This window comes from Monodon monoceros, unplaced genomic scaffold (genome assembly GCF_005190385.1).
Source record: "Monodon monoceros isolate NGI ecotype Baffin Bay Population unplaced genomic scaffold, NGI_Narwhal_1 Super_Scaffold_12, whole genome shotgun sequence".
Taxonomy (NCBI): Eukaryota; Metazoa; Chordata; class Mammalia; order Artiodactyla; family Monodontidae; genus Monodon; species Monodon monoceros.
Window position 1 is genome coordinate 63,250,250 of NW_021703768.1, and position 23,056 is coordinate 63,273,305.

At 36.4% G+C, this 23,056-nt stretch overlaps 1 protein-coding gene across 3 annotated transcripts in view; it reads right to left on the reverse strand.

Moving 5' to 3' along the window:
* Nucleotides 1-23,056, reverse strand: part of HOMER1 (homer scaffold protein 1) — a 126,302-nt gene that overhangs the window by 63,998 nt on the left and 39,248 nt on the right. For 2 of the 3 annotated variants that reach the window (XM_029218151.1, XM_029218150.1), the window contains 3 exons: nucleotides 17,451-17,607; nucleotides 12,636-12,767; nucleotides 8,731-8,823 (listed from right to left, as the gene is read on the reverse strand). In XM_029218151.1, coding sequence (XP_029073984.1) covers nucleotides 8,731-8,823; nucleotides 12,636-12,767; nucleotides 17,451-17,607 — 382 coding nt within the window. Of the gene's footprint in view, nucleotides 1-8,730; nucleotides 8,824-12,635; nucleotides 12,768-17,450; nucleotides 17,608-22,723; nucleotides 22,979-23,056 lie in introns of those variants that run through there. The other variant, XM_029218153.1, reaches the window with a different exon arrangement.

Sequence of the window (23,056 nt, forward strand, 5' to 3'; positions counted from 1 at the left end):
GTCCGGAGCCTGTGCTCCGCAACGGGAGAGGCCACAACAGTGAGAGGCCCACGTATCGCAAAAAAAAAAAAAAAAAAAAAAATCTTTCCTCTGAATCTACTGTTTCTATTAACTGATAGTCAGTGTATGAATAGTTTGTAGTATACTGTGAAAACATGAAATTTTGTTTCACAACAAAGTCAAATCCTACTGAGGGAACAGTATCCAAAATGACTATCTCTAGATCAATTATGGACCATGTCAATTAGCCTGAAAAAGTTTAAGCAGCCAGTAAGAGACCATGAGGTATTCATATTTGGTTTCAATAAATTGGGAAAATTTTTCTCCAAGAAAGGCCAAACTAAAATAATCAAGGTTGACTGTCCAATCAACTAAACAGTAAGTTGGCCAAGATCTAATTCAGTGGAAATGATAACAGAAAAAATTACCTTGTTAACCTGAAAGGGCATAACCAGTATTAGCAGCTAAGGATTTGTTAGATTTGGTTGATAAGAGTGTGAGGGCCAAAAGTAGATTAGGATTAAAAGAAAGAGTCAGAGGAGGAGTAGTGTGATTTCTGGTTCTTATTACCTTCTGGGGTGAAATAAGAAAGATTATGAGGCATGGGTGTTGGGGAGGCTATAACTGTTGATGATACTGAAGTAGACTCTTCTTAGAGACAAGCTAAGAAGGAGAGAAGGAAGAAAGGGATAGAGGTTGCAACAATTCCAGCATCTCAACAGAGCAAGCTTTTCTTCTGAAAGCTCGATTATTAGCTATATTTAACAAAAGGCATATTGAAATTACCCTAGACACTATACCTAAAATGAAAACAAAAGCCCAAAGCATATTTCATTTTTAAGGATGTTTAAAAAAAATTAACATTTGCTCAAGAGAACAAGAAATAGTTCCAACAGTACATAAGGGAAATGAAACTCCTTTGCCTTCTAACTATTCCAACTAGGTAGCCGCACAGGTAGCCAAAAGTGTTGTGTGAAAACTTCTAGAAATTTTACATATGCTAAAAATAGCACTGTGAAACTAGTTTTATTTAACATATTCCAAACATCTAGTTGTTTTTTAGTTAAAATTTTGTGTAATTTCCTAAACATTCCACTTTAGTTATTCCTTAAAGACCCTAACTTTCATAAAACCTGCATTTTATATCTTTAAATCAAACATTAAAATAAAAAGCATGGAGATATATCTGTTAGACTACAAACTTTTGAGAAAGTAGGATAATTCCTCTTTAGAAAGAGATTCCTAAACTAATATGGCTAGCCACTTCTATGGTAAATGTTTAAGGAAAAAATTATCAAATAATATATTCTTTGATCACAGTTGATGAAAAAATTAAAAGTGTAAAATATAAATAAAAACTGAGATTTAATCAACTTCTATCACCTCTCCATCCTTATTTTGAGAAAATAAAACTCACATCTCACTGTTTCTGGGAAATCTCCCTCACACCCCACACCAAAACAAATAATCTGAAAAAGAAAAATAACAAATTGAAAAAAAGATTGCATATTAAAATATGAGAGAGTATCAAGGAAGCCAAAACTAACACAGGTGACCACACTATAAAAAAGGAACCTGAACAATGATGTAAGATTCAGAAAGTGCTTAAGAATTCTCTCTACTCATTTATGAAGTGGCAAGAAAGTCCTCCTGCAAAAAGCAAAAAGCTCCAGAAATATCTTGAATCACATGGAAAAGAAATCAGGTTGGCCCTCACTCCAGGCCAGGCCTTCAGGGTGGTGTCACCAGCCTACTCTCAGGTGTATGTGCCATAGAAGGAGGATGGGGTGTCAAGGGTTAGCTCTACTTAAAGAAAAAAACTCAGGAAATTGCAGACGATCAATTACTGGTATGATTTATGTAATAAAGATTAACAATCAAAGAAAAGCCTTCAGCTTTAAATCAAAATACTAGTGAACAAATGAAACATAATATTATTGAATTTTAATTTATAAATGTAAAAGAATCTTTTTTTAAAAGAAGTCTTTACATTAACTACTTTTTTTTTTTTTTAAAGATCTTTTTGTTTTAATTTTTTTGCTGTGTTTCTGTGCAAGGGCTTTCTCTAGTTGTGGCAAGCAGGGGCCACTCTTCATCGCGGTGCACGGGCCTCTCAACTGACTTTTTAGATTAACTCATCAACTACTGGCTTTGATTCCAACAGATAAGAGGGCTTATGCTGTACAACCTCCTATCCTCCCAACCTGTCCCACTCCCTATCCACCTGCTCTTCAGCCTCATCAAGACTTACATCCTCTTGGCCCTCTGCTATTATGCTAGTTGTCAGGCTCAACCTGGCTTTATTTCTCTCCATACCCAGCCTGCAACAGAAAGTCAATCACCTCAATTATATTCTCAGTAGCATCATCCCAACTTCTGGGCTTCCTTACCTTCCACAACACCCATCTTGCCAATTTCTAATTCATATCATCATTCCCTATTCTCATGTGCCCAAGCTACCAAATGCTATGGGAGAAAATACGTTAAATATGCTGGTTAGTGTCATGAAAATAATTTTAAGCTCTGACTTCAATTATGCTCTTGAAGTGACGAGTATTCTTTAATTTTACTTATTCCCACTTGACTCTTCTTTTTCTTTACCTAACAGCAGTCTCAAACCTCTGTTCAAGCTTTCTCTTGTTTGGTTGTCCTTCCTCTCAGAGAATGATCTAACTCTTCCTTCACAGAAAAAATGGAAATAAATTGGCATAGACTTCCTCGATCTCACACCTATCTGCATCTAAATCTGTTTTTATCCTTCCCTCCTATCTCAGATAAAGTAGCTAATTTGTTTCCACCCTTCCCTCTCACATTACCCTCTTCTGCACAATGCTCCATCAATGATCCCTTCCTTCTCGTCTCTTTTTCCTTCTCTAACTCCTTCCTTCCATTTAAGAACACATTCCAGTCACCCCCACACATACATTCCAGAAAAAAAATTCTTAGCTCCATATCCTCCTGAGATTATCACGCTAACCCCTTTTCTCCTCATACAAGAGAACCAAATATTTGTTACCTTATTTACTAAGCATTTTGGCCTCAAGATTAACCTAAAGTCACTAACTATCTCCTTTCATTCTAGAAAGTGCTTCACATTGCCCTTCCTTCCCAACAGTCCCTGTATTTACAAGTGGACTCCACTTTGTTAGGTTGAAAGTCCTCTTAAAGTCTCAACCTAGTGGAACTCTGCTCCCTGCACTGCCAAGTCACTGTCTCCAACTTAAAATGCTCTTCTCTTGACTTCTGTGCTAACATTCTCTGCTGGTTCATTTCCTACTTCTGTGTTTTTCCCTATATCTCCCTCAAATTCCTTAAGTAACCATCTTTTTTTTTTTAATTAATTAATTTATTTTTATTTTTGGCTGTGTTCGGTCTTTGTTGGGGGGGTGCACGTGGGCTTTCTCTAGTTGCTGGGAGCAGGTGCTATTCTTCATTGTGGTGCACAGGCTTCTCACTGAAGTGGCTTCTCTTGTTGCGGAGCACAGGCTCTAGGTGCATGGGCTTCAGTAGTTGGGGCTCGCGGGCTCTCGAGCGCAGGCTCAGTAGTTGTGGCGCACGGGCTTAGTTGCTCCGCGGCATGTGGAATCCTCCCGGACCAGGGCTTGAACCCGTGTCCCCTGCATTGGCAAGCGGATTCTTAACCACTGTGCCACCAGGGAAGTCCCTTTAAGTGACAATCTTTAAGTGACAATTTTTGACCCTTGTCTCTCCTGTCTTTCCATCCTATTTTTTTCTGGATGATATCATTCTCACCTACAGCTTTAACTATTACTCATTTGTTGATGATTCTTGAGACTTAGTTCCAATTCCAAATTTCTAACTACACACTATTCACCTGTATGTCCAATAGGATTGAAATTCATTCTCTGAAGTAGATATCCTCCTTTGAAGTTCATGCTACAAACCAAGAATAGAAGTTTCAGAAACATCTAACTTAATATCTTGCTTTACCATTCTCCCTTGCCTTCACTATTTCCTCAATTCTTACATTTCCTCCAAGTTCAGTCAAGTCCACCATTACGTCTATTCCCTCCCTCTCCATTTTCACTGCCAATAACTAGTAGGTAAACCCAATAGAGAAACAGATAAATACTCCATTGGGACAAGTAACAGGATTAAAGACACATATCTCCACTGCCCTTACTTTGGAGAGCAAAAAAAATATCCAGAGAACTCTAGTGAACCTTTCCTGAAGTTGTAAAACTTGTTCTCGTGGTATTTGGTTCAGTAAAACCACACTTGTCATATGATACTAAGAAGGCATCATATTAATGTATAGGCATTCACTAATTCTAATGGTATATTTGTGGGCTAGATATATAAATAATATAGTTTACGATAGTAACAGTTGGCTACTGCAGACCACTTTTCAAAAAATCCATTTATAGCAGGAAAATCTAAAACATTCGAGATTTACTGCACTTGAAATGTCCTTAGAAATGATATAGTTCAAACCTCTGACCTTACAGATTCAAGAACCATGGCCAAAGAGATCAACTGACTTTCATAGGATCAAACAGCTAGTCACAGAGAGCCTAATAATCACTTACAATAAACCAGTGCCATTGGGTAAATATAATTTATCGTTAAAATGAACATTTTAAAAATTATGGTATTTATAACAAAGCTAAATAAACTTTACTTTTCTCTGAATACACACACTCACACACACATATAATCCATTTTTTCTATAAAGTGTATTCTAAAAAATCTTGAGGAAGAGGTTTAGACATACTAAATATAAATCAAGGTAGCTACAATATATTTAATGCTATACAACCTGATATCTTAAATGGAAAAAAAAAGCCCATGAATTTTCTTTGGCTACAAACAAGTGATGGAGTAAATAGATTTTACTCAATTTAAAAGTCTTAGTCAACTGAAGCTAAAAATTATTTTTTTTCTAAACTCCAATGAAGAAAAATGTGGATTAAATGATCATATAGCCCCTTTTTCTTCAATGCATATTCTGAGGAAAGTGCCTAACAAGTTAACTGAAATACAGTATTTTTAAAACTGTGAACTATGTAAGAAATTTCAAGTTTAAAGTCAATCATCTCTCTTGATTTTATACCAAACTGACTATTTAAAATATTCCCATGGAAACATGAGAACATAAGATCTCCAAAAGAGGAAAAGTTCTAAATTAATGTCTGTTATTTAAAGAGAGATGCGAAAGAAACTGACAACTAATATGTGATTCAAAGCATTCCTAGAGATGTTACCTTGATGAAGACAACATGAAGATTATCTGATAAGACCACATATTTATATCAAGTATACAACCTTAGCTCAAGAGTCTAAGAGGGAATTGGCCAACTTTGTTCTAAATGCCAGACTCCTTTCATCACAAGCCTTTAGGGAGATGGAATGGTTTGTCTACAGCACTGTTTCTCAAAGTCTGATTCCCCAGATCAACAGCCATCAGCATCTCTTGGAAACCTGTTAGAAATGCAAATTCTCAGGTCCCACCTCAGCCCTTCTAAATCAGAAATGCTAAGGTTGGGACTCAGCAATTTGTGTTTTAACATGTCTTCCAGGGGCTTCTGATATAGGCCTTATTCAATTAAGGCATCTGTATTTTTCTAAATAACTATGTCAAGGCTTTACATCATCATCTTCACCATTACAGCCACATTGGAAACTCAGCTGTTAACATTTATTAAGCCTTTACTATATGCTAAGCACTTTGTAATCCTTATTTAATTCTCACAATAACTTTGTAAGGAAATATCCTTATTCCCATTTTATGGACTAAAGAAAATACTAACATGCCTAAGTTCAGAAAACTAAAAAGGGTTAGAGCCCAGATCAAAGCCAAGCTCTAGAGTGTACATTATTGCCATTATTGTATGACAGTGTAAACATGACATTGCCATTATCATACTTATTCCACCCAACAATCCTGTAAGGTAAGTAATGTAATACTCATGTTGCAGATGTATAAACAGACTTGGGTTAAGCAATTTTTCCAAGATCACATAGAGGCAGAAAAAGAATTTATGTCTAAGTTTGTTTGACTTGAAAATACATACACCTAACTGGTCTGCTATACCACCTCAAATAAAAGTGAAAGCTATGACCAACTCAGTGTTCCCATTTAATCCCATTTAATCCCAACTCAATTATCCCATTTAATCTCTCTACCCACTTTGCTGAATTCCTGAGTAACATTCTAGTCTTCAGGCAGAGTGTTAATTTAGTAGATTGGGTTAAACCAGTGAGAATCAAGCTGTGCTTTCTAGCTGAATAGAATCAGAGTGGCCAAAGGTCATACAATTCGACTCAAAACAGAAATAGTAATGACCTCTGTGAGGGACTGTCATAAAAAAAAAAAAGAAAGGAGAGGAAAGAGAAATGAAAATACCATTTTCCCCCTATTTCTCTGGCTCTGTAAATTAACAATCAGACTTCAAATATTTTAAAAAGATAAATTAAGGTCAGTATATTTTGGCTCTCAAATACTAATGAACTTAAGACATTATCTTTAATGTCTTTAACATTTATCTTTATTCTTTATATTTCACAGCACTTTCCAAATACAAACATCTTTGATATATTCCTTTGATGAAAGGCTTAAAGACATTCCTTCCACCAAAGAGAAGCAGGTATCTTAGCAGCAACTTGTAACACTTTATGACCAATTAAACAAACACAAGTTATGATTAGAGAAGCAGGAACTAAGTACAAGGGCAAAGTGTAAACCATTACAATTTTACTGGAGTTTTTTCAGTATTCTCTTATTGAATGTGTTATAGCATCCTCCTGTGACACTGGAATCATTCACCTGAGGAACTGGAGCTCCCAACGTGTACCGGTACTAAATTTTAAATAGGCTTTTATGCTTAAAAGCATCGCTACATTATCACAGCACTTAGGGAGACAGATTCGAGGGAAGTTTCAAAATGATCATTCTTGTTATTCCAGGTCACTGCAAGTACAGAAGAGGTATCATGGAGCTTTGGCTTCAATCCAGAGTACAACTTTAGTCTATGAGGAAATATGAACTTTAAGCATACTCAACAGAACTCTTCTTTCCTCTGAAAACACTCAAAACTATTTATACCAGTAGGGTTTACCAAACAGAGTTGGGTGCCAGGGGTGGGGAGGAAGGTGAAGAGCAAAATATTTTCTAAAATGTTCCAATCATTTGGCTAGTCACAAAATTCCAAGGCAATTACTATTTACTCACTTAAGAAACTTTTATGTAAATCAGCTACTACTGACATATTCCACAGAAACATTTGTAATACCCAATCCTTCCTTTTATAAAATCTCCTAAGTACACTTCAAAAACAAACAATTACTCTAGAGAAGAACCCAGCACAAAGCTGAACCTTACTCTTAAGATGACAATTGAAATAAAGATTAACTTTAGAAAAGTCTATTATTACAAAGCTGAAAATTATTGGCTTTCTATGAGTGATATTATTACATTAAAACCTTTGTGAAAGTACTCAAATGTAACTATTTAATGAATTTTATTTAGAGATGTAATTAATTTCCAACTGAAGAAAGATTACAATGGACAAGTAATAGGTATTAACTCATTTTGTTAAAGGAAAAAGGGATGCTTTTTCTTTTCTTTTTCTTTATTTTTTATTGGAGTATAGTTGCTTTACAATATTGTGTTAGTTTCTACTGTACAGCAAAGTGAATCAGCTATACATATACATATACCCCTTTTTTTTGGATTTCCTTCTCATTTAGGTCACCAAGGAGCATTGAGTTTCCTGTGCTATACAGTAGGTTCTCATTAGTTATATGTTTTATACATGGTATCAATCCCAATCTCAAAAAGGGATACTTTTTTAAAAACTACAACCTTTGGGTCTCAGTGCTGAGATGTAAAATGTCCCAACTGTCAGATTTAAACACACCTTAAAATCAGGTAGAACAAACTATATTGTTTATATATTTTTATTTTCTGTATATTGTGGTGTTTTGACATCTTAAAAAACCTTTCTGGCTAGCCAATTCTTAGAGATAGCAGGGGGCTAAGGTGGGAGCATGGCTTTGATATGCAAATTAACCACACCAGGCCATACCTCCTCTATCTGGCCCCTCCATCCCAGGAGACAATATTCCTCTGCCTTAATCATCCAAGGAGCTCGATACTAGGCAACTAGGAACTAACTCTCTATAGTTTACGGCCCACTGAAATCATTCAGGCTAGCCAGTCCTAAACTGTTCACCCTGCCCTGCCATTCCCAACAGAAACCCCAATACAGGCTCTAGCCTTGGTGTTCCCCTGTACTCTTGCTTTCTGCCCTCTGACCACCCTGAGGCATCCCTGGTGCCCCCCCCAGAGGTGTGTCGTGCCTCCTGTTTCTAGGACCTGTGAGGACAATAAACTTCTGTTTTCCCAGCCTCTCCTATGTCTTCTCTTGCGGGGCTGCACCCGATTGACCATCACAGAACACAGAATACAAACAATAGGGCAATCTATGTTTTTTATATACAATTGTTTTTAAGTTGTATGCACATTAAAAAACTGAGTTTTAATTACTAAACAGATTTTTTTCCCCCTGAGATTCTTGTACACATTGGTATATAGGAAAAAAACCCTTTCTCCACTAGTATGGATTAACTGAAGGGTGCATTTCTATGTCTACTTTGGAATCCAATCACCTTAATTTTGCCATTATTTTCCTAAATTTATCTCTGGCATAAAGGATACCATCTAAAATGAACAAGGCTTATAAGTAAGAATAGAAATTAGATACCCACCTGTGAAGGTGTACTGGTAAGTTCCATCTTTTCTTGTGATTTCTCCTTGGCTAGTCGAGCAGCTTCTTTAAATTCCTGAAACTTTTCTGCAAACTGAATGTAGAAAGACTATATACATTAATCAAATAAAAATAGGTCTTAATGCCCACTTTCATCTTAGTTTTCTTCCATTTTATGGAATAACAGACTCTTACACAGCAACTTAGCCCTCAAATCAACTACAGGCATAATATGAAAATGACAGGAAAATAAACCTAATATCCAACATTTGCGCACTATAAAGTATTCTGACAGATCTCATTAAAAAAAATCATGATGGGGCTTCCCTGGTGGCGCAGTGGTTGAGAGTCTGCCTGCCGATGCAGGGGATGCGGGTTCGTGCCCCGGCCCGGGAAGATCCCACATGCCGTGGAGCGGCTGGGCCCGTGAGCCATGGCTGCTGAGCCTGCGCATCCGGAGCCCGTGCTCCGCGATGGGAGAGGCCACAACAGTGAGAGGCCTGCGTACCTCAAAAAAAAAAAAAAAAAAAAAAAAATCATGATAAAACTAAGTTAGAATTTGGTTTCAGCTAGCTTAGTTTTGTCTCTCCTTGGTTGTTCAGATATACTTTACTAAGACCAAGGTGTGGGGTACAGGTTGGGAGTGGAATCAGTAAAGACGGGCATACTATGTTTGTTTCTCATGGAGAAAACTAAATCGCTTAAGTGTCCACTCCTAATCATCTCTGTAACTGGAGCATGCTTTTAACTTTTACTAGAATATAAACTCTTGTATTATGTAAGGCATTTTATTTGCAGCAGTACAAACAGCAACGTTTACTACTGTCACTAACTGACATTACTAAAACTTCATTTCCAAAGATTCCTAAACAGCTAATGCACAGCAGCAGAAAGGAGAAGCAGGACCCCACAAAGGTCTTTAAGATTGGCAACAATTTTAAAAAATTACTTTATATGAAATGCTAACTCTTTGGAACCCATGGTAATCAAATAAATGTCATGGCCACAAACAGTATCTATTTATGAACTGTAAGTGGAAACTAGTCTGCCACTGTTCTCAGAGAGAATAAGGCAAGGCTACAAAATAACCAAATTTAAAAAATCTAAAATCTTTGTGCAACTCAAAACATCTTTTATAGCTAGCAATAAAAATATGAAATTATAGGTCCCTCTTCGAACCCCATAAGCCAACCCTGATTTCATTGCCATCTTGGGAAGGAAAGCTTTGTAAGGAAAGGCTCATGATATACTCTGACCTGCCAACAGGGAGACGGAGGAGGGTCAAAATTAAAGTTGTCATTATTATAACTTTCCTTCTTAAACACTGTTACCCCCACCTACAACTTGTAGATCAGGAAACTGAATCTGTATTATTATACTTATCTAATTAAAGAGAATATCTCATTACTGTAAAAAAAAAAAAAAGTCTGAATATAGAGCTAAAAAGGTCTCATTCACATTGTTGGAATTGAAATAAAAGCAAAACCATAATTAATTTCTCTTTATGTAATTTGAAATAATACACAAAGTTTTTCTTACACTAATTTGGCATTCCAAAGTAGTTAATGTTTAAAATTCTTCTCAACTTCATAAAGACCCATGCTGTTGCTAATTTTTATAGGTTTAAGTTTCCATGATAACAAAATACAACTTGGTAAGCACTCTAACAATCCAAGCATAGTTGGAATTTTCCTCATACATCAACCTTAGGAGACCAGAAGTTTCTTTCAATGCTGCTGCTCTCTCATATTTTGAGAGTACCTTGCCTAGAATTGCCTTCAGAGCCTTCTCCAAACTATTACAATGTTTCATTTCATGTATGATTTTAGTGACAAAACAAGCCAGAATATTTACAGGCTTGCTTCACTTATGTAAAAGATTATGTACTCCTTTGGGTCCCTTATAGTTTACAAAGCACCGACATTAATCTTCAAGGTAGCTTGGAAAATAAGTCATGATTTTGTGATCTTTGGACCAAAACATTCTGAAGAGACTGATCATAAGCTCTTAGAGCCAAGTCTAGTGAATAAACAAACTAGAGTTGGCTCCAGGAGCTACTGAGTTTTTTCCTAATGGTTAATCCACCCTCACAATACAATACTAGAATTCGCTACCAGTTTGGTCAAAAGCATATGCTAACTTTAAAGAGGAAAAATAAAATTCTTTAACTATAAAAGCTATTCTTAGAAAAAAGATCAGATAAGAGGAGGCAATATGAGTGACAGAATTTAATAAACTATTTCTTTGCCACATTAGCTATCTGCCCAGTAACTTGAAAGATGTAGTAAAAAAACAACAACAACTTAATATAGTCAAAATTACTTAGGCTCAAAAATCATTTCATGCAGGTTTGAGAAATTAATCCACAATTTAGTTCCTTTGTTGTCAAGAAATTCAGCAAGTGTAATATAATTATAGTTTTAATGTTTTTGCTATAGGCTTTAATAGACAATTTCAAAAGAAAATTTCCAAAAAGGTTCTGAGTAATGGCAAAAATATTAGAATAAATGTGTAATTTCCTAAGGGGATTGTTTATGGAGGGACAATGCTTAACTCGATGCCTGTGTCCCTGCTATGTTGAAATACTTTAAGTTTAAAACGTATAACTTTACCACGGCTCAAGAAATATATTTAGAGAATATAATGGGTGTAAGAGAAATGAAATCAGTTAACACTTGTTTGTTTTAATCACCTTACAGAGAAATGACTTATAATCATCAAGACAAAAGTTAAAATGTTGTAAAATTGAGCTTTCAACTCTAATTTATATCAAAAAGATAACAAAAGCACTTGAAAACAAGTGTTTAGGAAAGTTTACAACTAAAACAAAAGGAAAGAAAGATTATTTTAACTACTGAACTATCTAATTATAACTTCAAGTCAATAAATATTCACAAAAGTGTAAGCTTTTTAAAAGAAATAATTTTTAAGACTCTCAATGATTTCTATAACGAACAGCTTAGGTTTCACTTAAGTATTAATGGTGTATATCTAACAAGAGCCTGATTACCCTGCACTTGAGCTATTTCAACTCTCAAGCCATCAGATCCTATGTATACCAAATCATACATAAAATATGGTTCAAATGTAGGGTTATTCTTTTAACTGAATGCTTCAAACAGAGAAGTTTTAAGCATAACTCTTTGGGTCTGGTGAGCATCAAATGTGAAGGGTAAAAGTGAGTAATCCTCATCTCCTTGATCATCTTGTTATCCTGAGATTGTTTCCTTTTCCTTATAAACTCTTTCTTTGTGACATCCACAAGAACTCAGGATGCTGCTGGTATGAACACTGCATGGCTTTTGTTTATATGCAGGAAAACTGTTTTATTTCCAGTATTTAGCCTGGTGATGCTCTGTATTTTATCAGCCGTTCTAGCCACAGTAATTTACTTGGTCAGTTCCGAGAACTCCTCACGGTGTCTCTTAGATCTTACTCTGTGTTGCATCAGAGGCCTCAGAGTAATTCTCACCCAGACAAAGCACCACTTTGCTAAACAGTAACTTATATGTGCCTGCTATTATGTCTGAAATATCACTACCAGCTTGAGTTTTCACAATGCAGAAGCGTTTGGTGTCTACCTATCTTACAGAACATCAACCAAGGGTGCTAGCTCCCGAGCAAAGTCCATTCTGAAGTGATAATTCCCACATTTTATTTCCTATCATACCTAGTCAACCACAAAAACCCTCCTCAATCAATAGTGACTGTTTTTAATGTATACAATGTTTCCAACTGACAGTGGGATCCACTGATCTCTCACTTCTTGCTCTGCTGTCACTACAGTTGTTCTGAAAATACCAAAGAAATTTCTCCTACATTTTATACTCTCCATTTTCTATTATATATTTAAGACGTCTGATTTGAAGATGTAGATTTCCACTCAGATCTTATGATTTAACTTACTTTTGAAAGATGATGCTCAGAGGAGAACCCCAGTCCATAAACAGTGTTTGCCCTGCTATCAGCCCACTGGCCAAACTTCTGAGATGTTTTAGTAAATGTCATGTTTGGGGTGATGGTGCTGTTAATTATTGCCTGAAAAATAAAACAAGTATGAGTAACCAGCCAAAAATTCGCAAATAGGCGTTTAAGCACAGGACTATACAGATACATAAAAACTCAGGACTCCTATTGAGCCACAATGTTAAATATATAAAGAGAGTTAGAGAAACATTTTTTAACATTATAAGTGACTGTGGCAATATGGTAATAAGAAAACTATAAGTATAATGGCACTCTACTATAAGTTTCAATACTTTACAAGCAAAATAAGTTTTCCTGTGATGCAAAAACTTTTAAAGAGTTTTTAATGTGGTCAGTGTCTTCTCTTTGAACATTTAGGATCAATATCTATGAATTTTGGATGATATTCACCAGAAGCAAGTAGGTTTTAATAGTTGTTTATTTAAAAAGTAAGGACCCCTCTCCAAAGAATCTTTCAAAAATAAAGGCAGCAATAGAACAAATTTTCTATTTGATCACTATTTTCTAAAATCCATCAACAAGAATTTTCTTAAAGCCAACTTACCTGAAATATACTGTGATACAGAAAAAACTTTCAATCCTTTAGTAAGTTTTCCTTTACTCAAGAGAAAAACAAACCCTTAAATATACATTTTGCTTCTTTACATATAAAGTCATATAAAATCATGGTAATGAGAATCACTATCACTTCTGTTTATAACATAGTTTCTTAGAAAACTAGTCTTTTAGTACTTTATTAAATATTAACTTTGCTGATCACTTTAATAAACTTCAACTACTCTTTAACACATTAATTTCAGTTCGTTCATCCCCTCTGCCAGTACTGTTAAGGTGTAGAATCAGTTTTAGTTAAGTAGTCTAATGACTCTGTAACTGAGATTGAGATTACAAAGTGATCCCATAATAATAAAAAGATACATTATCAAATCCATAAGCAGTTATTTGGTGAACTATTAAATGTGGAATAAGAATCAAGCATTCCAGAACAAAGCTAAATCTGTACACCACATGAACAACAGTATAAACGTAAATATTTATGAGCTATGCAGGTATTGATGAAGTTATAATGAATGTATGACATTTGTCCTACTAAAGTAGACAGTAAGAGAGTGGTGGCTTGCCTTCTCTCACAGACAGTAGACATGTTATCTGACAGTAGACATGTTATCTGTTGTTACATGAGAGCCCTTATTCTCTATAAGCATTTTCACCTCCGACAAAATTTATACACTAATATACTGCCTTACCCTTTGGTTCAAAAGCTGTTTTTCCTGGCATGTCATTTTAGATCCTGTAAAATGTAGCTAACAACTGCTCTAACATGCAGGGTTGTCATCAAATGAAAGACTGAGTGGGAAAGAATATACTAACGAATGGTAAGGACTCATTTGGATATGCAACTTTTCGCGTGTGCAAATACCTACTAAATGCCAAGCACAACTCTAGGAACTTGAGATACAACAGTGAGAAGCAACGTAACTGTGGATTACATTCTAGAGCAAGAAGAGTCAGTCATTGAACAAGTAAACAAGTAGCTGACCAATGAAATGTCAGAGAGTGGTAAGTGCTGTGAAGACCACAGACCAGGATGGGATCAAGACTGAGAGGCAGAAAGGCAAGGGCTGGCCAGAACTACTTTAGATTTGGTGGTCCTTGAGTGTTCCCTGAGGAGGGTACATGTACATGTGAGCTGGGATCTGAGTGTTTCCAAGGAGAGATGGGCATCTTACAGGTGACCCTAACAACTCTCACATAGTGAGGCGACCACGGGCTTTATAAGGCATGTAAAACGTGTGGCTCATGAGTTGCTGGTCACTGACCTTCTGGTTTGGCTATTTCAGACTAACTTCTTTCTGCTTTTATGTTTAAGAGTTCCATTTTAATCCCCATTCTGAACCTTTCCTTGCCTCCATATGACTTGTTTTGGGATTCTTTAATCAGTGAATAAAACTTTAAAATAGTAGATGATTCTGCACTTAAAATTATTTATTAGAATTCTTAAAATAGAATGCTACTATAAATCCATTTTTAAAAATTTTTAGTTCTTTAAAATAAATATGTCTCTCAATCCCATAGTTCTTGTCTTTTCAAGGAAAAGAAGTAGAAATGCTGTGTCATTACCAACCATATAGTGCCCTGATCCTGGCCCTTGGCCATACTGACGTCTCTGCAGCAGGATTAGAAAACCTTCAAGCAAACTTGACATGCACAGAAAAGGCCTTAAGTGAGAACAAATGGATGTTTTCTAATCAGGGGCACCTAAGGTTTTCCCAACTCATCATGTTGTGCAGAAATAGAAGTGAGGGTGGGGAAAAGAAACCCACCCATTTAGCTGCATCAAATAAACCACTACTGCTTACCAAAAAACTACTCCTGCAGGAAACTGCAATAGTTAATAGTATCAGTTCAGAAAAGTAACTAGAAAATGGAAAATGTGATAGAAAATATAACTCCAGTACAGAGAGTAGATTTTATTAAAAGAAACAAAAAAACTTTTTCACAAGAGTTATATAAGAGCCTCATAATTACAAGCTACAAAGTATATTCAAAAATGGAAATGACAGAAGCAATAGTTCATACTGCTTTAGGAGAAAAACACATGAGGATTATTTAATCACAATGGACTTGGGCCTATTTTACTTTTATATATCATTTAACTGCCCTCTCTAATAAAACCACATCTTATCCATGGTTTGGGCCAAGAGAGAAATACAAATTACAGAGAATTGAAGGATCAAGTCAGGGAAAAGAAATAAATTAACACTCTAGGGTCTGAGATTATAATAATTAATATCTGTTAATTTCACTAAACAGTTACAAAATGTGGCAAAATTATTCTTCATTAAATAAAGCTTCAGATAAATTAACTATTGCTATTTCCCAAGTCCTATAAATCCTGAGTAAAAATGAAAAGAGGATCAATTATTCAAATAAATACATGTTAGTCACTTAGGTACAAGACAAAGTACACATAGCCCCTGGGGTCCTATAATCCAGTTAAGGATATAAGGAATGAGCACATAGAAAAAACAGACTGAAAGTTCAGCATTAAATTAAATTATCTTTGATTCCCCCAAACCACTAGGCAATACATAATTAAAAGCTGGGGGCTTCCCTGGTGGCGCAGTGGTTGAGAATCTGCCTGCTAATGCAGGGGACACGGGTTCGAGCCCTGGTCTGGGAGGATCCCACATGCCGCGGAGCAACTAGGCCCGTGAGCCACAACTACTGAGCCTGCGCGTCTGGAGCCTGTGCTCCGCAACAAGAGAGGCCGCAATAGTGAGAGGCCCGCGCACTGCGATGAAGAGTGGCCCCCGCTTGCCACAACTAGAGAAAGCCCTTGCACGAAGACCCAACGCAGCAAAAATAAATAAATTAATAAACTCCTACCCCCAACATCTTAAAAAAAAGCTGAATAATATTAATAATAACAATAGCAGTAAGTGTTTGCATAGTGATTACTATACACACTTTAAGTGCTTTTGCCTAAATTAATTTATTTAATCTTCACAATAATCCCACGGTGTAATGATGTAGTTATTTACATTAGTTCTTTTTTACAGATGAGAAAACTGAGACATGAAGACATTAAATATCTTGCTCTAGGTCACATGGCTAGTAAGTATTAAAGTAAAAATTCAAACCAGATGGTCCAGCTTCAGAGTTTGTGGTCTTAACTCTACACTGAACTGTGAAAATTTCCTAGGAATTATCTACATGTATTATTCAAAACTCATTGAGGAAAAAATGGAACTTCCCCCCTATTGAAGGGTATACTCCATCAGGCACTGAGGTAACCAAGTGCTTTGTAGATACCAACTCAATCCTTACAACTACTACTGAGGTGAGAACAATGAAACTCAGAGAAGTAAACACATAATTTTCCCCAAACCAAAAACTTCATAGATGGTAGAATTGAGATAGAAACCCAGGCAGTCCATGCTCATAAACATTTTACTATCTGCCTCTCCTAACAAATAAAAACAGGTCTTGTCCATACGCTTCTCTTCTGAATAATGGATGTCAGCTTTATTATTGAATACTGAACTTAATATTGAAAACTTCCTATGCTTTAGGGATTCTGAACTGCCTACTAGACTATAGAAGTATATCTGAAAAGAAGTCTAGTTCCTCACTAGATTACATGCTCCAAGAGTAGAAACTGTGTCCGTTCTGTTGAAAACTATATTCCTAGCACCTAACACAGTGCCTGACACAACAGATATGCAATGAATATTTATCAAATAAACTGACTTCAAATTTGTAGAATATTTTGGCATGTAACTCAATATATATATAAGGTGGTTGGGCTTCCCTGGTGGCACAGTAGTTGAGAGTCCGCCTGCCGATGCAGGGGACGGGGGTTCGTGCCCCGGTCTGGGAAGATCCCACATGCCGCGGAGCGGCTGGGCCCGTGAACCATGGCCGCTGAGCCTGCGCGTCCGGAGCCTGTGCTCCGCAACGGGAGAGGCCACAGCAGTGAGAGGCCCGCGTACCGGAAAAAAAAAAAAAAAAATATATATATATATATATAAGGTGGTTAATCCAAGTAATTTAGGGGATGAAAAAGTTGCTACCCTAAAAATGATCAATTTTGTTTTTTAAAAGTAGTAAGTTTTTAAAGCTCAAGAGAAAATATTTTATTTTAATGAAGATAAAAATCTTCTGAATAAAACTGAAGTGTATACTATATAAAGCAAAACAGCAAGGTTATTTAATGTAAATGTAACTTACCTTTGAGCCATCTAAACTGATTATCCTATACACGTTTCTTGTGCTGTCATAGAAATAAGACACAGTAACTGCGTGCTTGCTGGTGGGTACCCAGTTCTTCTTTGTGTTTGGGTCGATCTGGAAGACATGAGCTCGAGTGCTGAAGATGGGTTGTTCCCTGTAGGGGAGAAAACAAAATGATAGGATGAAAGCAGCCACTTTTATTCCACTGGACAATAGAACATGAAAACTGTATGATTCCACTTACCCAAAAATTCCCACATCCTTGAAAATAAGAGAAACTTTCTTTTAAATTTGAATACTCAGTATTATAACCTTCTTTAAAACAATTACAGTCAATCCTTATTATTTGAAGATTCTGTATCTGTGATTTTGCCTACTCACTAAAATGCATTTGTAACCCCAAAATCCATACGTGAGGTACTTCCTTGGTCTCTTCCAGTTACCTGACATGTACCTTTCCACCTGAGGTTGATCAAGGTAGCACTCTGCCTTCTTGTTTCAGCTCTCATACTATAAACAAGTGTTCTTTCTGCAATCTGTTTAGCACCATGAAGTCTGCATTTTTGTGCTTTTTGTTGGTGCTTTCACTGTTTCAAATGGCCCCCAAGCACAGTGCTGAGTGCTGTCTCTTCCTAGATGTAAGCAGACTGTGATGTGCCTCATGGAGAAAAAATGTTACATAAGTTTTGTTCAGGCATGAGTTACAGTGCTTTTGGCCATGAGTTCAATGGTAATGAATCAACAATATATATTAAATAGGGTGTCTTTAGATAGAAACATACATCAAACAAGGTTACTATTGATTGGCTGATGAAAATGTTGTGACCAGAGGCTCACAGGAATCTAACACTGTGTTTCCCTCCGGACAATGGTTCAACACTCATTAATTCAGTGTTTGTGGTGCCTTTATAGAACAAAACCACTGTAAATAATTAGAATTGATGATATGCTGTTTAAATACAAGTATCTTATATGTGACTCTCACTAAGTTAAAAGTTTTTACCCATTTAAAAACTACATTATTCTGGTAACAGGTAAAGAATTTACTGGGAAAGTTTACTTTCAATATAATCTCTACTATACTGAAAAATATGAGGAAAACAAAGTAGCCCATCATCACAGTATCTTTTACTTAGATCAAGTAAGGCCTTAAAGATAAATAGAGGTTTTAAAAATTATAATTTCAAGAATCAAAACTTATCAAAAATATATATTCAAAATATGATCATTACAGATTTCTTTTACAGTCTGAAAAAACAAGCATGAGATGATCTGTATGTGATAGAAGCTTTATAAGGCAAAATTTTCCAAGTTCTCAGTAAGAATTCTCTTGTAAAGAGCGTTCACCAAAAATTTTTTTGGAGTCCAAATGTTTCTTTCATTTACATAACACTTTTCTTTCCTAAAGCAGCTTAAGGTCCTAAAGAGACTTTTAACTGGTATTATATATATAATGTTAAAATTAAGTAAGTTTAAATTTTTTAATTTTAAAGAATTAAAAATGTTTTCCAATTTTAAATTTAAAGAAGGGAAAAGAGAGTATGGAAAAGAGTGAAATTAGAAAACAGGCAAGGCAAATTTTGGTCTTTGGCAAAATTTTTCTTCAGATTAATAATAATGGGCTGGGTGTCACATATGTCTCCTATGATTTACTTTAGCCCTTAGAGAGCTATTAGGAAAGGGAGGTACCTTCCCTGTATGTAACTGGGCTCTTCCCAGTTTCATTTCTGGAAACCACCATAACAACTGTTCTTATTAAAGAATCACTTTTGAAAGGAAGTGAGCGATACATTTTATGCCCCTCCCTAAAAAATGAAGCAGAAAGTCATCACTTCTGGCTTAACTGCTATTATACATGGGTTCATTCAGCAAATAATTATTAATAATCTGGCAAGGCGCTATGCCAGGATACAGAATTCTTCCAAATTAGGAGTAGGCCCTATTCATTCCCTTTCCCCATCCTCAATCCTTGACTTTCACAGTAAGGCTGGTGCTACATTTGGGTTATCGTCCAAAAGCCCTGCAACCTCTGCTTTTCTTTTTTTCCACCTTTTAATTAAAGTTCAGCGACTGCAGCTAGTTCCAATTCACAGGGAAATTCATTCACACAAAATTCTATTTTTTAAGACACATAAGGAAGGGAAGTGGGCCATTCTTGGCTATATTGACTTGATAATGTCTTTTTCATTTGACAGGGGATAAATTTCTAGATAGCGTAGGCTGATAATTGTAAGAATGTGTTCTAATAAATGTATTTTCCAAAAAAGTAAAATTGTTAAGACAATGATACTGCTTTTGCACAAGCCTTATATGACAAATCATCAAATCCTTATTCAATGGAAGTGCGATGTTTTGAGTCCAATAAATACTTTCCACACCATATTAATTCACACAGTGTAATTAATCTGCACAATTATTCCACACAATTTAATTCCATTCTGAATAAAAACCTTTAGGGTAAACTAGCTATTTTACAAGCAAATGACATCTGACATCAACTAAATAACGCTGTTTTCTTCAATTCTTTTCTGAATAGCTGATTTCTTAAAGAAAGTTATAGTTCATTCAAAGAAAAAAAAAGTTGTAGTTCAAGATCTCTGTCGTTAAAGGCCTAGCCATCAACATCTGGATGATAAAGACTAGGGAAATAATTTTACAGCTGATACCCAGGGAAGAGAATCCCTAGAAGTAACGAGGATGTTACTACATCTGTAAGGGCATACAAGCAGATAATTCACGCTTTTATGGAATATCTACTACATGGTAAAAACAGAGAGAGATGGTCTTTGCCCTTGAAAAGTTCAGTCTGGTGAGGGAAGACAGATATGTTAAACAAATAAAATGCCCTTCACCATGGTAGAGTCTCTGAAAGTAAGTGGGTAAAGGCTACTGTGGAGAAACTGATGCCTAAGGAGAGTCTGAAACCATGGGACAGTGGTTAGAGGGCATAGTACTTAGGCATGTGTAGCAAGAACCTCAGTGAGTATGCGTGCCTTTGAAGAATGAGGCTAGAGATAGAGAAGCCAGTTCATGAGGGTACCCACTGGAAACTACTGAGAGATGTAAATAGGAACAGCTTTGCATTTTAGAAAGATAAATTTAGTAGCACTGAAAAGGGTGGGTTGAAGGGAAACAACATTGGACATAGGGACACTAGTCAGAACCTTACAAAGGATCCCAAGTATTAAAAAAATAAAAAGAATAGGAGGTTAGGGAGTGGAATAAAGACATGAGGAGGGGTTAAAGGTAAATTTAGAAAGTAGAATCAATAAGATAAAGTAACAGTTTGGATGTAGGGCAGTGGTTTATCAAACAGGGGTGAGCTGTCTCCCAGGGGACATTTTACAATGTCTGGAGACGTTTTTGGTGGTCACAACGGAGGGAGATTGCTACTGGCTTCTAGTGGGAAGAAGGGTGTTGCTGAACATCTACAATGCACAGGGCAGCCTCCTACAACAAAAAACTATCCAGCCAAAAATGTCAACAGTGTCAAGGTTAAGAAATCATGATGTAGGAGATGAAGGAGGAATCTGAGTCTCCCGGGCTTCTGGTCTGGGTGACTGAAAAGAAGACAATGCCACTAGGCAGTGTGTAAACAGAAAATAAAGTCTGGAACAGGGGGGATGGTGAGGGAAAGGATGAGCTCAGTTTTGACCAAGTTCTGATGCCTATAGGGTTTGCATGTAAAACTGTCAGGAAGGGAACTTAAAATGTTAGTTTGGAGCTCAGTAGAGAAAACCAGGCTGGAGTGAAAAGTTTTGGGAATCATTAAGAGAGCTTATCTCGTCTGTTTAAGGTACATTTCAACACTAAAATGGAAAAATTTCATTTTAGAGAAAAGCTGTAGAAGCAGCAGTAGAGAAGCTATACCCAAAATCTTAAAGCACTTATCTCTTAAAGGATCTGAAAAGCATCTGACACTGATTATCCCAAGTGTTCAAGTGCTAATTCGTTTTCAAATAAACTGGATGGCACTCATAAATAAAGGTTAGACACACTACTTCCTTTATAACAATTCACACAAAACTAACTGCGTCAGATACCAGCATTTTCCAAAGTATGTTCTATGGAACAAAAGTCCTAGAATTGAGTGTTCCATACTTATATAAGTTCTGCAAACACCTACGTGTTCCACTCTGAAACATTTATAATGCACGTTAATATATTAAAGGTTCCGAGACGTCCTGCAGTAAAGAAACCCATTTAACCCTGAATAACCCAGCATGCAGCAAAGTGATCTGATCCTAGAATTCTTTTTCACGTAACACAGTAACATCCCATAGGACTTACATTTATAACCACAATATGAGAATCAAAAGATAAATTTTGAGGTAAACACATCTCACTGAAAGTCAATCTGTATATTCTACCATCTTTATTGACATTACTGTTACTAGAATATATATATATATGGCATAATACAAAATTGAGGCATTAGTCATGACTACAGTATTATTTCTTAAACAGATATAATGACACAAAGTAATTCTCCTAAGAAATTAAACATTAATCTAAAAATCAATTTTGAAAGCAAATAGATTTTTGCATGAAATGCTTTAAACTAGCTTAGAGAAACAAAACTAAACACAGAGAGAGACACACACACACTTTAATCCTAGAGAATCATCTACTTTGTAACTTCTTACATGAATAGTCAAGACAGAACTTCCCTGGTAGCGCAGTGGTTAAGAATCCGCCTGCCAAAATAGGGAACACGGGTTCGAGCCCTGCTCCGGGAAGATCCCACATGCCATGGAGCAACTAAGCCCATGCGCCACAACACCTGAGCCTGTGCTCTAGAGCCCATGAGCCACAACTACTGAAGCCTGCCCGCCTAGAGCCTGTGTTCCTCAACAAGAGAAGCCACTGCAATGAGAAGCCCGTGCGCCACAATGAAGAGTAGCCCCCGCTCACTGCAACTAGAGAAAGCCCGCATGCAGCAACGAAGACCCAATGCAACCAAAAGAAAGAAAGAAAGAAACATTTAAAAAAAAAAAAGTCAAGGCAATGAGTAGTTCAAATGACCTTACTGTTAGAAGAGGTTACTGAAGTGTTTTCCAGAAGGTTCGTAAAATAATTCTAGGAAGTTGGTATAAGAAGAATTCTGAACGTCTTAACCGTGGGCTAAAACTCTGTAAAAGTATTGATACTACATACATAGCAAAGCGGATATGAAGAAAGTTATGGTTTCAAACAATTGCCAGACTTTCCACTTAATTTTCCAAAAGAAAGTAGCCTGGCAGAGGTTAAAGGTATAAGGTAAATGATACCTTCCACTAAGAGTTTGACATTGCTACAGACACTGCTGGCTGACCATCCGCCAACTATTCCTCCTGGCTCCTTCTTAACACACCTCAGACGTTGTTCTCTATCCTCCTCCACATGACTGTGAGCTTCACTAAGATCATCAATGCAATCCCATTCTCCTTGCCAGAAGTCCGTTTAGGAATGGACCTCTGAAGCAGTTCTGGCTAATGAGATAATCAGGGAAGGTTTGCTGGAAGCTCCTGGGTACACTCACAGAAAGATACACAGATAAGGGCTTCCCTGGTGGGGCAGTGGTTGAGAGTCCGCCTGCCAATGCAGGGGACACGGGTTTGTAA